This window comes from Schistocerca serialis, chromosome 2 (assembly GCF_023864345.2).
Source record: "Schistocerca serialis cubense isolate TAMUIC-IGC-003099 chromosome 2, iqSchSeri2.2, whole genome shotgun sequence".
Classification (NCBI taxonomy): Eukaryota; Metazoa; Arthropoda; class Insecta; order Orthoptera; family Acrididae; genus Schistocerca; species Schistocerca serialis.
The window spans coordinates 957498633-957516251 of record NC_064639.1 but is presented as its reverse complement, the minus strand read 5'-3'; the positions used below and the strand labels follow the sequence as shown (position 1 = coordinate 957516251).

At 39.8% G+C, this 17619-nt stretch overlaps 1 protein-coding gene across 1 annotated transcript in view; it reads left to right on the top strand.

Annotated features, from left to right (window-relative positions):
• LOC126458339 (isocitrate dehydrogenase [NADP], mitochondrial-like) overlaps nucleotides 1-17619 on the top strand; it is a 123323-nt gene that overhangs the window by 79470 nt on the left and 26234 nt on the right. The window contains exons 2-4 of the mRNA XM_050095304.1: nucleotides 5405-5520; nucleotides 5914-6058; nucleotides 10199-10398. Of these exons, the coding sequence (XP_049951261.1) occupies nucleotides 5464-5520; nucleotides 5914-6058; nucleotides 10199-10398 (402 nt within the window). The 5' untranslated portion in view covers nucleotides 5405-5463. The remainder of the gene's footprint in view (nucleotides 1-5404; nucleotides 5521-5913; nucleotides 6059-10198; nucleotides 10399-17619) is intronic.

Below are 17619 nucleotides of genomic sequence, written 5' to 3'. Positions count from 1 at the left end.
TTTATATGCCTACTTTATTAATTTTTTTTAATGGCTAACCAAAAGTTGAGGAGAGAATTTGTATCAGGCACTGAAGTTCAAACGAGACTTTCATTTGAATACCACCATTTGTTCAAATCATTTATTCAGAAACTGTAGGACATAGCGTCATACTTGCGTATTCGTATGACTGAAAGAACATCAGTTGTACTGGAATACTGCCACGTGCTGATTTCAAATCACCAAATTTGAACTATGGGAAAGAACAACTTGCACTATGAAGAAATCGAGTAGCGTCTGGGGTTGCAGCAGTGATCTCCAGAGATAAGCGTTGAATGATCTCTGACTCTGTTATTCATCGCTGACTTTTTACGATTTACGTTATTGTGCGGCGAGTTAGACTTGTATGTGTTGGTATCAGTGTTTCGTAGAGATGGGCATATTTTCGCTTGAAGTATCGGAGAATGGTGAAATATTGGATCACCACGTTGTCTGGTATATCCTCATTCCGGCAACAGATACACTACGAACTGTTACGGCATACTGTCATGACAGGATCACCGCTATCTGTGAACTGGCTGAAAATGGACTGCAGCTGCTTCCGATCGATTGCCAGTGTGTATTTTAAGATCTTTATCTATCTCCGCAGGAACTGCGTTGAAATTTTTGCATTTTCAAAAAGGACCTTTACAGGAATATCTCCTGTACTACGGTTATCAGAAAGTGGTATAAATTAATGAGCGGTTCAGAATTTTCTTTAGGAAGCAGTCGCCATATTGCTTACGGCGTTCGTCGAACGGTTCGTATGTCGCTGGTCAAAGCTGGCGACTGTTATCGAACACTCCTCTATATCCAAGTGCTCTTATGATCCTTTGATAACCTATCATGGTTCACTCGTCTCTTTTCATCGACCAGAAGATCTGTTTGGTGACCACTGTTCTCTGGGAATTTTGGTTCCATCATTCCTTTCGTTTGTGAACTCGTTCACCTAAGCTAAGAGGAATCTACACTTTCGAGGTAGTCCAAACCAGTGTTTTGTCTATTAGAATTATCCTTCCCGTAAAGTAATTATCCAAGCTGAATAAGGTACGTGACATGTTCAGTGCCCAAAATTGTGGGCCTTTGACAGGATAAAACCCCTTGGATTTTTCCAGCTTTAGATATCGACGTTGGGATTATGTTTCACCATGATTTTGTCAGTGTTGGGCTTGACGAACAGTAACGTAATGCTTTACCTCAGATGATAACAATACTACGAATTGCAGGTACCGAACCCTCTGAGACGTCTTGAACCAACAACACCTTTGGCGCCGAACTACCAGACAACATGAAGCGTAAAATGTCAAATTCGGAATCGAGAAACATTCCCCAACGTTTGTAATAATGCTCTTCATTTTTTTAGGAATGTTGCGAACCTACAGTGCAGTGTCATATTAAGAATGCATTGTACATTCTCATCCTCCGCCCGACTTAACAAGGAGCCTGAGTGTTACGTATATTTCTCTCGAGCTGAATGAAATATAGAATTAATGAACATTTTGTGTGGAAGACCTGTGCCTTTCTTAAAACGCGCCTTGTTTCGACAAGGGAACCATAGACTGCAAAGGAAATGAGAGTAATTTCTTTTGACGAAGATGGCCTGAGGCTTCTCAGCTTTCATGAGAACGCCGTGGCCTTGGAACTCTTCGCGTGGGGCATGACAGCCTCGCCAACACACTGGCGCCGCTCGCCTTCGTAGTTGGCGAGGGTCGCCGACCGGCCCTGGCTGGACTGGTACAAGCGCAAGGTCCTTGCCCCAGCTTGCTATCTGCCCGAGGCGTGACCGTCCGCAACTTGTTGGTCGCGCATGCGCACACGGTGGGCCACGTGGTGAGCCGTTGCCGAAAGAATTTCGCCGCCAGGATAATTGTGCAAGGCGCGTGTAGGAGGAACAGTAGGATGGCTATTTTGCAGCGTCCGCTCTTGAAATTCTAAGTGAGCATTTCCATGATTCGAAAGAAAAAGTTAATGCCTCCCCTTCCTTTCTCCCTCCCTCCCTACCCCCCTCTCTCTCACTCTGTTTCTCTCTCTCACTCTGTTTCTGTATATATGTATCCTGTACGAGGCAGGTTGTACCGACATCAATAACAATATAATATCGCGAAAACAAAGTACATGGAAATGTATATTCGAAGTCCGGGATTAATAAACAACCGATAAAGCGCCATTAACCGATGATGCTGTTTAACAGGCCGGGGATTCGATCCTCAATAAACAAGTGGATTACGCCAATGACTACACCAAAAAGTCAACAAAACAAAAACCCACAAACTAATGTTGTAGGAGTAGATGTTCTTGTTATTAATGCTTTAAAACTTACTGAAAATTTGCAAATAATCAGACCACAGTAGGAAGATAGGGGTTTTCACCATATATATCGCTTTTTTCTCAAGTGCATTGCTCTGAATGTGGTTGCTGATTTTGACAAGTAAAGCCTCGGAATGTTTGCTGGTTGGATACTTCCAGTCATTAATGCCACATGCATAAAGTATATTCCTGACGTAGACCGCTCTGAAATGTGCCATAGTAGCATTTGCAGTGTTACGTTGGCTCGAGGGATTGGCGACATGTTCGTAAACAAATTGGCCTGTATGAAATCGTAACAGGGTATAGCAAATATTAACAACGGAAATTGCAAACGACTGAGGTGAGCTAGCCTCACGCAGGAATTCGCCACACATTTAGACCAATGAGGCTGTCTAGTGTTGCGTTGCGTTTCGCAAACTTGATGTATGTTATTATAACAGTTTTAATCACTCAGCTGGCTGTGATCAATTTAAAATGATGTACTATGATGTTTTAAATCAAATATCACACAGCCTGATACTTTGTAGGCACATATTTGGTTTAGTAGGTTAGCATTGTAGCTCGTTAATAATTTCCTTAAATTAATAAAAATGTCATAAATTTTGTCTTGGCGAACTTGTGGACCAAAAGGTAGGATACCATTAGTCAACTTTGACAGTATGGCGGACACCCCCGCTTCGAGCGTATTCAGTATGGCGCCCATATCATCACTCGTTACACCTGCAAAAAAATATCAGTAATACGCTGAATATCTAACTACAACAATAATATGAAACTAACGGGACAATCACAGAAAATAGAGGGTTTTAGGCGGGGATGAACGCAATATATGTCAGTAACAGCCCCGATACCATTCAAAACAAATATTCAGCCAAAACTGCCGTACACGAAACCATCACCAATCAAGCCAATCAAAAAATTCAAAAAGGACGCCATTGGTATCCTGCTTTTCGCTTGACCAAAATCGTTCAAATGAAGACAGTAATACTAGTAACACTGTGCTGCAATTTTTGCTTGGCATACATAGCTCAAACGACGTTCATGATACCGATAACCCACATGTGGCAGAATTAAGTATTAACAAAACCTAATGAGACCAAAATAACAACACTGTGATAACAACCACTACAAAATACTAAGCATAAATTTCAGCTATCAACAAAAACCACAGAAATCATAAACTGCTCCACGCCCCCCCCCCCCCCCCCGTCCCGGCCCCCACCCCAGCCCTTACACACACACACACACACACACACACACACACACGACTAGTGGATTTTTCCGCAAGATCCATACTTTGGACCATGTGAAAAGCCAAACAATTAACTTCTAAACCATTAACAACATGAGGAATTAACAGTTTCCAAACTGAATACAAATTAGTTGCCAATAACTAACAACATTAACATAACTCACAGACAAGGCAACAAGAATGAACTCCCAAAACACTGAGTAACACACAGCACAAAGTCCAATGCCACACTAACATCACTTCCAAACAATTGAGAAAGATAAACATCCTACAGTAGTGTACGCCACCGCTTACTGCAAAATGGCCATTTAAAACGTGCTATGCCTGAATGATGTCACACAACACTGTTACGTCACAAGTCGAAGCTGATGGGTGTATCCCAGCTTTCGGTTGACCCCAAAAAATCTATTTACTGGATTGGTTCTTTCAGAATCATTGTGTATCATTTCACAGGCGCTGTGCTGTGCATTGCGTACATATTATGACTTAAATGGATACTGAACATATTTGTTTCATTTTATTTTTTCTTTGATATTCAGCCATGCAGCCAATTTTGCCATGTTGCATCAAAAATCAAATCTTTTTTTATTTGAAGCTAATATTCCATCAGCTCACATCCAGTACACATGTATTTACTTTTTTTCATTCCGTTTTCATGTTCTGGGAATATAGTAACAGAAGATTTCAAAACACATGGCCATACTCAGTGAGTCTTGAAGTCCTAATTGTTCAAGTTGGTGATACAGTATACTGTTATGTGAACTTGTCTTCTGTTGCTTGTTACATTCTGAAACTGGCTTTCGCATATCTAATTGTATGTGATGCTTAATTCCTCCACAAATAATTCATTTACAAATACACAGTGATAGAAAGTCTGATATTCTTTGGTGAAGTCACTTTTGGAAATAAGAAGGGAATATTTTATTCCCCACTTCTGTACCTTACTTTTCAGTGTAAGTGTGACTACTGGGCAACTGGATCAATGATTTAGATCCACTGATTTACTTACATAGGAAATACTTGGCAGATTTTCAGCAAAAAGGAAATGTTTGTTGCATTATTGTTTTTATTTGGTTGCGGCATTCAGAGGACAACATGCAAATTTCAGTTATTTATACAATGAAATTTTCTCTTTCCTTTTTACTCCAGTATTGCTTCATCTTTTCCCAATGATTCTTTTTCCTCTCCATGATATACTTTGAACCATTTCTCAGTTTTTCTTTTATTATAAAATTCTTCCCATTATTTCTTCTTTTGTTACATTGTTTCAGTGTAAGTCTTTCTTGATCTCTTGAATGCAGCTGACTGTAGACTCTTTGCCAAAGGCAGTTAGAAGATCTGTTTGGTTAATCTGTTGTCATCATTTATAAGCAAAAGACTAAATGTTGTCAATCTCCTTCATATTGCTGTTTGTTACATATACTGTCAGTTTATTATTATTACTGATGTTATTTGTTTTTGTTACTATTATTTTTCCATCTTCAGATTGACCAACTAGGATCACGTAACGTCAACTTCTCTTCTTTCTTTGTTGTTTTTTATTTTTTCGTTGTGCCTACTCCTTAATATTTTTGTCTTTTCCTTTCTTCTGTCCATGCCATTTCTGAATTCTTATTTTTTTATGGCTTGGAAATCTTCAAAATTTGTTATTTTATTTGTAATAAAACCTTTCTCTGTTATTTCAAATTCTTTGAAATTGTCTTTCCCATTCTTTATTATTGTGTTATTGTCATTATGTTTAGTGATGTTAGTGATCTGTTTTCAGTAAAATACTTTTGTGGAAAGCATGTTCTCTTCATAAGAAATTGTGTACATTGCTTGTTACAGATTCTTCTGGAAAACGAATTGAAGTGAAAAAGCCTGTGGTAGATCTAGATGGAGATGAAATGACACGTATAATATGGGCAAAAATTAAAGAAACACTGATACTTCCATATCTCAAGGTGGGCACAAATAATCCAAATCCGTAATAGTACTTTAAGAATGTGATACCAGTTCTCAATGTAATTAAACATTTCATCTGAAGAATCTGTTGAAAAAAGAGATTATCAAATTGCCTGTAGTGATTTATTCATATAATAAACATTACATTATATAATAATATTCCATAGGCCCTGCTTAGAGAATTATTTCTGGTATAGAAAATTATCACAGGTGTGTGTTTTATTTGAAATCAGTACAGTTGAAAGACTCCTTTATAAGAATATTGTAATTTAAAAATAGTAATATTTGTTACTTAAGTTGCTGCTTGCTGTTTCAGCCTTGATTTAGTGGTGACTCTTTTATCCTATGTATGGTGCATTTATATTTATTTTCGAACAATGGATTTATTTCAGGTGGAGATATTGTACTATGATCTGGGATTGCCTCACAGAGATGCCACTAATGATCAAGTTACTATTGATGCATCGCATGCTATTCTGAAGCACAATGTTGGAATCAAATGTGCTACTATTACCCCTGATGAGGAACGTGTCAAAGGTAATTAATATAAGCCTAATCTGTCTTCATCTCTACCAATAATAAAACTGTAGAACAGTCATATCTGTCTGTTTGTCTGTTTGAATACGCTGATCTCCAAAATTACTAGGTGTATTTTCATGAGGCTTTCACATGTAACTTGAGCATAGCTTGGAACAGGATATACGATTACTTCATCAAAATTGGTGCAAGGGTACGTTATAATTAAACTTTTATGTGATACGAGGACACACATTTACTCTTTAAAAAAAACTGTTTACTCTTTGACATTTAAACTGTGTCATATTTGTGAAAATGGTTTTATTGATTGATATTTTCTACGTAATATGATTCAACATTAAGAATACAATGCTTATAAAATCTTCAGCATGTTAATCCATATTTCCATACTGATAATATTAAACGAGAGAGTAATTCTAGCTGTTATGTTTTCACAACTAAACTGTTGAGCTGACCGCAATAAAATTTGGTACGGAGATTCTGAGGAAGAACATTATTACATTTGTTGCACAACGTCCACATTGAGTGATGAATAGTTACTTCAGTAGCACAATGCATACAGAGTGATTTAAAAAAAAAGTTATTTAATCACATGCTACAAATGAACGCCTCTTACATGATATGCTCAAAGTTTTGTCCTGTATCAAGACACATGTGACACTGATGCTGCACTGAATGGCTCACCCTCTCAGAGATACCTGGTGTATATCGAAGACATCCTGCTGCTGCAACAATCGTGCCCACTTCGTGGTGTAACACATGTTTCATATACTGGGCCTTTCAGGTAACCCTACAGGAAAAAAAAAAAAAATAATAATAATAATAAAAACTGGTTGGGAACAGATTGGGTGTGTGTGGTAGCCATGTAACTGGCCCACTGGGACCAATCCAGCAGCCGGCAAAGTTTACCTGTGTATTTGACCTCACATGTCTGCTGAAATGCGTGGGAGCTCTGTCATGCTGAAATTGAATGCGAAGACAAATAAGCATGGGAACATCATTCAGCATGTCTGGCAGAAACTCTTGCAGGAATACTAGATATGTGTGATGATCAAGTGGGTCTGCAAGAATGCATGGCCCAATTAAACACTCTCCAATGATACCAGTTTGCATGTGACTGTAGCACCCTCTCAGGGCATTTGCCACTTTGGTTTCGTGCATGATTACTGATCCTTGTTGTATGCCCGTTGTGCCGTGTCAGTATGTAAAATTTTTTTTGAATCGCCATGTAGGTGAGCACCCCTGCCCACACATCTCCTCACAGTGGTGCACATGATGCTGTGGCTGTGGAGCATTGGGGGTTGGGAGGTGCACACACACACACCACTAGACGTGCTTGCCAGAACAAGTAGTAACTTGATGACAGCTGACATTATCACATGCACATCAGCTGACTCGCTCACTCACTCATCATAATAAAACTACTGATAAGTGAACACAGCCACGGGTAACAGCTAGTTACTAGTATAATGTCATAATGATAAAATGCTTAAACTTCAATGAAGAATGTATGGTTGACTGATGCTACATTTATATAGATTGGTTAAGTCTGGCACACACTGGCTTTTACTAATAAGAAATTAAAAAATTTAGAATTCTGATCAAATTGTGTGTCTACTAAGTATCTTCTCAGTTGTGTGACTCAATTCGTGATTTACTGTCAGAAAGGTTGCAGTTGGTAGTAACTGACGGAAAGTCATCAAATAAAACAGAAGTAATATCTGATGTTCCCCAGTGAATAGTTTGTTCCTTACCTATATAAATGATTTAGGTGATAATTTGAGAAGCTGCTGATGCTGTCATTTATTGTTTTGTAAAGTCGTCAGATGATCAAAACCAGTTGCAAAATGATTTAAGCAAGATACCTGTGTGGTGTGAAAAGTGACAGTTGACTCTAAATAATGAAAAGTGACAACTCTACCAGATGAATATCAAAAGAATTCAGCTAAATTTTGGTTACGCAATAAATGACACAAATTTAAAGCCTGTGAATTCAACTAGATACATAGGGATTAAAATCGTGCATAACTTAAATTGGAACAATCACATAGATAATGCTGTGGGAAAAGTCACTTACATAATGTTGTGGGGAAAGGAATTGAAAGACTGCGATTTATTTGCATAACACTTAGAAAATACAACAGCCTCTACTTAAGAGGCTGCCTATACTACACTTGCCCTTGTTCTTCTGGAGTATTGCTGTGTGGTGTGGTGTCCGAAGGACGTCAAAAAAATTCAAAGAATGACAGCTCATTTTGTTTAATTTTGAAATAGGGTATGATATGTGAGTTAAGGTGGCAGTCATTAAAACAAGACAATTTTTTTGTGGCAGGGTCTTCTTGTGAAATTTCTGTCACCAACTTTCTACTTTGAATGCGAATATATATATTTTTTGGCACACACCTGCATAGGGAGTAATGATTGTCATAATAAAATAATAGAAATCAGGGCCCACAAGCAGAGATTTAAGTGTTTGTTTTACTCCCGCGCTGTTTGAGGGTGGAGTAGTAGAGAAATAGCTTAAAAGTGGTTCGATGAATCCTCTGCCAGACACTTAATTGTGAATTGCAGAGGAATTGTGTGGATGTGGTTGAAAGATGTTGCTGTAAACAGTTTAGATAGCAATTCTATAAAGATTGTACTTGCATACCTATTTTACATCAGTAAGTGTTTTAAAACTACAGATTACCATGATATAAATAGCTCTACACTGATGTAAACTTCTCATTGCAGGAGACACTTTAATTCTTCAACAATCGAATTATGCTACTGAGCTCACGGATTGAATAAAAACTAATGTTCCACTAAAATTATTCTTTGATTGTGACTCCATCTTGTTGTAAAGCCCTTAAATAGTTTGACAACAAATATTTCAGTGATGTGGCCAGCTACCCCTGTCAGGAACTTGAAAAACTTCTTGTTAGTGATCAGCTGTATGAATTATTCTTTATTCTTTACTGGTTTGGGTCTCGGAGACTGTTGTTACAGGAAGAAAAAGCAGTACATCAGGTGGATAAGCAATTTTTTTTCCCTTTAAATGAATTTAAAGTCCTCAAAGTTATGAGATGTTTAATTAACTATATGTAATACACTGTGATCCTTAACAGCATAAAAAAGGCCTCACACTAACTCACAACAAAGTATGAAAGAAATAGGGTGAGTACTGATCCCATTTAACTGAGATCAGTCCTCAAGCTGTTTATTTCGTACTCATTTGTGAGTTATTGTGAGGCCACTTATATGCTGTTTAGATTCGTGGTGTATTATTCATGGTTAAATAAACATATTGTTATTTTGTTGACTTTAAATTCATCTAAAGAAGAGATGAGTTACTTGTCTATCTGACTCACTGCTTTTTCTTGCTGTGACCAAAATGGGTGAAGAATAAAGAATTACTCATACAGTTCTTAAAGTTTGGTAACTGTTGCCATTTGCCTTCATGAAGTATTACACTGTAGGAGAATTATTCTGAAACTAGTTCCAGCTGTGGATTTTTAATGTTCTAATTAACGGACATTTACTGTCCCAAAAAAGCTGTTTAGTTGTTTTCCGCTTAGTGTTATAATATCAGTTATTATTACTCAGATTAAAGACAGTCACAAAACTACTACTGTGTATTTGTTTATGGACAGCCAGTTGTGAAACGACCACGTTAAAGTCATGGATGCCATTACATCAGGTTCAAAGAAAGTCCCTTGCAGTTAAGTACATGATTATTATCTGCTGCAGTGTCTGTCTCACATGCTTCCATTATCTTATAATTTTTTCTGTTAGTAACTAAGTGCATAACTTGAGTGTCCATCGCACTACTCAGTGTACTGCCTCACTGAAGTCTGATCATAAACCCATGTGGGTGTCAGGGGTCCTCAAATAATGGATGAAATCCAAATGTACAACTTAAATTGAGAATAAGAAAACCTACTACAGCAGCTAGACCCCACTTTTGAAATATTGCAGTTGACTCTGTCTCAGTTTCTCCAGTTGGGATAAGGAAGTAATTATTTATTGTAAAGGTTTCATCACTTAATGACAGTGACTTCTAGTGCACTGTTAGTAATCAGATTGCAAGCTGAATGCTCACTCTTCCTTTTCCATATTAACATGTGATGAACCTCAGAATAATAATAATTTTTGTTTCAGAATTCAATTTGAAGAAAATGTGGCTCAGTCCAAATGGAACAATCCGTAACATTCTGGGTGGAACAGTTTTCCGTGAACCAATAATTTGCAAGACAATTCCACGGATAGTTCCAGGTTGGAAAAATGCCATTGTGATTGGCAGACATGCTCATGGTGACCAGTACAAAGCAAAAGACTTTGTTGTGTCCAAACCAGGAACAGTAAGTTACTTTCTGTAATCTTGGTATTACAGACATACCTTCACAGCAAGTGTCAATGATTATTTTGGAAACTGCTTCCTGTAACATATCTGTAAGAGCTTTTTTATGACATTTCATAAACAAGTTCCAAATAATCAAACTGTCAGTATTCTTCTAAAACCTGTCACATTTAATGTGAATCAAAGGGGAAAGCTGATGAATAAATGTTATAAAACTGCTGAACTGTTTGGGAACAAATTAATTTAGCAAATTATGCAGCCTAATGACAACACAAGTTTTTCAATAAGTCACTGTAATCTACCCCACATGGCCGATGCATGAATAACATAAAAGCAATGTTCAAACTCAATGAATTAAACCACAGGGCCAAATTCAAACTGGTTTAACTGAAAATTGAATATAAATAAAGTAATATTCTGATTTATGTAATGACATGTTGGTACATTAGACAGAACATTTTGTTTTTTTGTTTTCTTAGAAGTAGTACTAAATTTGCCACTGAATGAGGCGGTGCAGTGGTTAGAATACTGGACTTACATTCAGGAACATGTCGGTTCAAATCTCCATCTGATCATCACGATTTTGGTTTTCCATGAATTATCACTTATGGCAAATGCCAGGATGGTTCCTTCGAAAAGGGCATAGCTGATTCCATCCTTTCCTAATCCGAGCTTGTGCTCTGTCTCTAATGACATAGCTGCTGGCAGGCCGTTAAAGACTGATCTTCCTTCCTTCCTTCAGTAAATTTGTCACTCATTTTTAGGTATTTTCAAATCTGCAATCAAGTAATTAACTTCACAACAGCCTAACCACACACAATCACCCATAAGTATATGTGTCTACCAGGGGATAATTTCATCTTTTAAGAAGCTTGAAATGACTGGTGGACACTTCGTGTCCAGGACATGCCTTACGTCACTCCTTGGTTAGGCCTAGACTTAAAATAATGCAGGAAATCAGTTTCAGATGTACAAGATAAGAGCTGGACATGGGAATAAGTAGCAGTGGCAGAAGACCATATTGACATATGCCATGCATCTCAATGGAGCTGTATTGAACACACACACACACACACACACACACACACACACACACACACACACACACACACACACACACACACAGAGATCCATCCGCACATACACAGACACAAACAGACATTTGCCTTTACAAATGTCTGCTTGTGTCTGTGTATGTGCGGATGGATATGTGTGTGTGTGCGCGAGTGTATACCTGTCCTTTTTTCCACCTAAGGTAAGTCTTTCCGCTCCCGGGATTGGAATATATATAATAGAGGGAAACATTCCACGTGGGAAAAATATATCTAAAAACAAAGATGATGAGACTTACCAAACACAAGCGCTGGCAGGTCGATAGACACACAAACATACACACAAAATTCAAGCTTTCGCAACAAAAGGTTGCTTCATCAGGAAAGAGGGAAAGACAAGAGGATGTGGGTTTTAAGGGAGAGGGTAAGGAGTCATTCCAATCACGGGAGCGGAAAGACTTACCTTAGGGGGAAAAAAGGACAGGTATACACTCGCGCACACACACACATATCCATCCACACGTATCAGTGGGTTACGTATTATAGAGTATATATAGGCGGGATAAAATTGTATTACGGTAAAAAGGGGAAGGTGAATAAAAAGTGAGACTACTGGTAAAAACAGAAAGAGAAAATAAAGAGAAAATAAGACGACAGGAAAGATTTCGAAATGCAACAGCGACAATAACAAACGTAATTTTTGGGTTCAAATTAATGATATGGTTATAATAGAGGGAAACATTCCACGTAGGAAAAATATATCTAAAAACAAAGATGATGGAACGGTCAGCCTTCAGATCACGGATCCGGCGGACAAGGGTTCCACGACAGTGGTACTTGATCGTCGGGAGTGTGTGGCTGAGGAACTGCGTCAGCTTTCAGACAACACCACATACAAAGTTTGCCAAGGTAATCCCATTCCTGATGTCCAGGCGGAGCTTCAAGGAATCCTCAGAACCTTAGGCCCCCTACAAAACCTTTCACCCGACTCCATCAACCTCCTGACCCCACCGACACCCCGCACCCCTACCTTCTACCTTCTTCCTAAAATTCACAAACCCAGTCATCCCGGCCGCCCCATTGTAGCTGGTTACCAAGCCCCCACAGAACGTATCTCTGCTTACGTAGATTAACACCTTCAACCCATTACATGCAGTCTCCCATCCTTCATCAAAGACACCAACCACTTTCTCGAACACCTAGAATCCTTACCCAGTCTGTTACCCCCAGAAACCATCCTTGTAACCATTGATGCCAGTTCCTTATACACAAATATTCCGCACGTCCAGGGCCTCGCTGCGATGGAGCACTTCCTTTCACGCCGATCACCTGCCACCCTACCTAAAACCTCTTTCCTCATCACCTTAGCCAGCTTCATGCTGACTCACAACTTCTTCACTTTTGAAGGCCAGACATACCAACAATTAAAGGGAACAGCCATGGGTACCAGGATGGCCCCCTCGTACGCCAACCTATTCATGGGTCGCTTAGAGGAAGCCTTCTTGGTTACCCAGGCCTGCAAACCCAAAGTTTGGTACAGATTTATTGATGACATCTTCATGATCTGGACTCACAGTGAAGAAGAACTCCAGAATTTCCTCTCCAACCTCAACTCCTTTGGTTCCATCAGATTCACCTGGTCCTACTCTAAATCCCATGCCACTTTCCTTGATGTTGACCTCCATCTGTCGAATGGCCAGCTTCACATGTCTGTCCACATCAAACCCACCAACAAGCAACAGTACCTCCATTATGACAGCTGCCACCCATTCCACATCAAACGGTCCCTTCCCTACAACCTAGGTCTTCGTGGCAAACGAATCTGCTCCAGTCCGGAATCCCTGAACCATTACACCAACAACCTGAAAACAGCTTTCGCATCCCGCAACTACTGTGCTGACCTGGTACAGAAGCAAATAACCAGAGCCACTTCCTCATCCCCTCAAACCCAGAACCTCCCACAGAAGAACCACAAAAGTGCCCCACTTGTGACAGGATACTTTCCGGGACTGGATCAGACTCTGAATGTGGCTTTCCAGCAGTGGTACGACTTCCTCAAATCCTGCCCTGAAATGAGATCCATCCTTCATGAAATCCTCCCCACTCCACCAAGAGTGTCTTTCCGCCATCCATCTAACCTTCGAAACCTCTTAGTTCATCCCTATGAAATCCCCAAACCACCTTCCCTACCCTCTGGTTCCTACCCTTGTAACCGCCCCCGGTGTAAAACCTGTCCCATGCACCCTCCCACCACCACCTACTCCGGTCCTGTAACCCGGAAAATGTACACAATCAAAGGCAGAGCCACGTGTGAAAGCACCCACATGATTTACCAACTGACCTGCTTACACTGTGAAGCTTTCTATGTGGGAATGACCAGCAACAAACTGTCCATTCGCATGAATGGACATAGGCAGACAGTGTTTGTTGGTAATGAGGATCATCCTGTGGCTAAACATGCCTTGGTGCACGGCCAGCACATCTTGGCACAGTGTTACACCGTCCGGGTTATCTGGATACTTCCCACCAACACCAACATGTCAGAACTCTGGAGATGGGAACTTGCCCTTCAGTATATCCTCTCTTCTCGTTATCCGCCAGGCCTCAACCTCCGCTAATTTCAAGTTGCCGCCGCTCATACCTCACCTGTCTTTCAACAACATCTTTGCCTCTTTACTTCCGCCTCGACTGACATCTCTGCCCAAACTCCTTGCCTTTACAAATGTCTGCTTGTGTCTGTGTATGTGCGGATGGATATGTGTGTGTGTGCGCGAGTGTATACCTGTCCTTTTTTCCCCCTAAGGTAAGTCTTTCTGCTCCCGGGATTGGAATGACTCCTTACCCTCTCCCTTAAAACCCACATCCTTTCGTCTTTCCCTCTCCTTCCCTCTTTCCTGATGAAGGAACCGTTTGTTGCGGAAGCTTGAATTTTGTGTGTATGTTTGTGTTTGTTTGTGTGTCTATCGACCTGCCAGCGCATTCGTTTGGTAAGTCACATCATCTTTGGCACCCCGAAATAACTACTGTGACATACATCATTTGAACCTGTTCACTATATTAGTCTCTTGGTCTCTCTATACAATCCAACAATCCAACCCCCCTCCCACACACACGCTTCCCACCTGTACTAAATTGATGACTCCTCTGAATGTATTCCATCAACTGATCCCTTCTTCCACTTTCAGTCAACTTGTTCCCTAAATTTTGTGTCTCCAAAATTTGTTTCTGTACCTCCTCATTAGGTACATGATTTATCCATCTGATCTTGAGAATTCTTCTGTAGCATACATTTCAAAAGCCTCTACTCTCTTCTCTTCCGAATTGCTTGTAGTCCATGTTTCATTTCCATACAAGGCTACACTCTAGATAAATATATTCAGAAAAGACTTCCTAATAAATCTATGTTTGATGTTAACAAACTTCTCTTCTTCAGAAATGGTTTCCTTGCAATTGCCAGGCTATATTTTATATCTTCTCTAGTTTGGCTGTCATAATTTATTTTGCTGCCCAAATAGCATAACTCATTTACTGATATCAGTGTCTCACTTCCTGATCTGTATAGTTTCCTCAGCATTGCTTAATTTAATTAGACTACATTCCATTACCCTTGTTTTGCTTTTGTTCATGTTCATCTTACATCTCCCTTTCAAGACACTGTCCATTACATTCAGTTGCTCTTCCAAGTCCTTTGGTGTCTCTCATAGAATTACAATGTTGTCAGTAAACTTCAGTTTTATTTTTTCTCCCTGAACTTTAACTCCTTCTCCAAATTTTTCTTTGGTTTCCCATACTATCGCTTATTGTACTGATTGAATAACATTGGGGATAGGCTTAGAACACTGTCCCACTCCCTTCTGAACCACTCATTGCATTTCATGCCCTTCAAACCTTAAAGCTGCTGTGTGGTTTTCGTGTGAGTTCTTTATGACCTTTTGCTCCTTCTGTGTGTGTGTGTGTGTGTGTGTGTGTGTGTGTGTGTGTGTGTGTGTGTGTGTGTGTGTGTGTGGGGGGGGGGGGTCTATTGTTGATGAAGGCCTTAATGGCTGAAAGCTTTAATTGTGAGAGTCTTTTTGTTGTGCGTATCTGCGACTCAGTATCTCCGCTATATGGTAAGTAGCAACTTTCCTTTTCATAGTATTGTTACAGTCCAACCATGGATTTTCCATTGATTGACTTTTGCTCCTTGCAGGCCACATTGTCAAAATCTTCTGAGTCCACAAATGCTATAAGCGTAGGTTTGTCTTTGTTAAACCCATCTTCTAATAGAAGTTGTAGGGTCAATATTGCCTCCCATGTTTCTGGCTCTCCCAAGAAAATCATAGTTCTGAGGGAACATCCTATACTCCAGGGGCCTTGGTTTGGTTTGTCTTTCATTACTCTGTCAAATTCTTCTCTCATTATCACATCTCCCATATCATTGTCATCATCATCATCTTCTTCTTCTTCTTCTTCTTCTCTTGTTTAGCCACTTTGCATGTACCTTTGACCTTCTGTCTTTCAGCTCTCCCTGCCTTGCTTACTAGTGGTTTTCCATCTGAGCTCTTGATATTTATACAGCTGTTTCTCTTTCCTTCAAAGGCCTTTTCAGTTGTTCAACACATAGTCCCTATTTTTCCTCCAGTTTCACCTGCTTCGGTAGACTTGCATTTGTCCTCTAGCAATTGCTGCTTAGCCATTTCGCTCTTTCTGTCAATCTCGGTTTTTTTAGATGTCTGTATTCCCTTCTGTCTGCTTCATTTGTTGCATTTTTATGTTTCCTCTTTTCATAAATGAAATTCAATATCTCCTGTAATATCAAAGGATTTGTGGTGATCATTGTATTTTTATCGATGTGATCTCTGCTGCCTTCACTATTTCACCTCTCACAGCCACGCATTCCTTCTGTTATATTCCTTTCCCCCATATCAGTCATTTGCTTTGTAAGGCTCAACATGAAAATGTGTACAACCTCAAACAGCAGAAACTCCAGGTAGTAATATCAACAATGTAGGAAAAGACAGATTGCTACTTACCATAAAGAAGACACATCAATATAATTGCGTAGGTTTCCGTGGCCAGAGTCAGTCGACATAAAAGTTTTCTGGGTATGGTACTGCATCATAATGTATAAAACTACTGCTGGTGGAGAAAAACCAACGTTTTGGCCACGGTTGCAGCGGCCTTTTTCTGGTTCTAAGAAGAAGAAGAAGAAGAAGAAGAAGAAGGCCGTTGCAACCATAGGCCGAACATTGGTTTTTCTCCAGCAGCAGTAGTTTTATACATAATGACGTGGTATCATATCAAGAAAACTATTATGTCTAAAGACACATCAAGGTGCATAAAGGCACAATTAAAAGACACTCACAAGTAGTTGTTGGCCACAGCTTTTGTCAGCAGGAGACAGAAAAAACACACACACACACACACACACACACACACACACACACACACACACACACACACACACACACACACACACACACACACCCCCGCCCGCCCGCGCGCACGTGCGCGACTGTCAACTCCAACATTCCGGCCCGAGATGCTGGAGTTGACAGTCGTGTGTGCGTAAGGTGTGCTTGTGCCCTTTTGGTGTGGGTGTGGGTGTGGGTGTGGGTGTGGGTGTGGGTGTGCATGTGCATGCGCACATGCCTTTTATTGACGAAGGCTGTGGCTGAAAGCTACATGTGAATGTCTTTCAATTGTGCCTGTCTGCAAGTTGATGTGTCTTCATTATGGTAAGTAGCAATTTGTCTTTTCCTATAGTGTTGATATCTCAACCACCTCAGGTTTTTTCAACTTATCCACGTCTTGTCTTTTTAATTTCCTATCTCTTTGCAGTTTCTTCTATTTTAATCTACAGCTTATAAGCAATAAATTTTGGCCTTTGTCCACATCTGCCCCTGGACACATCTCCCAGTTTAAAATGTGGTTCTGAAATGTCTGTCTTGCCATTTTGTAATCAGTCTGAAACCTTCCAGTGCCTCCAAGTCTCTTCCACATATAAAGCCATCTTTTATTATTCTTAAGCAAGGTGTTGGTGATGATTAAAGTATACTCCATGCAAAATTCTGTCAGTTGGGTTCCTGTTTCAATCCTTTCCCCAGTCCATATTCTCCTAGTATTTTTCCTTCTGTTCATTTTTCTACTGTCGAATTCCAGTCACCCATGACAATTAAATTTTCCTCTCT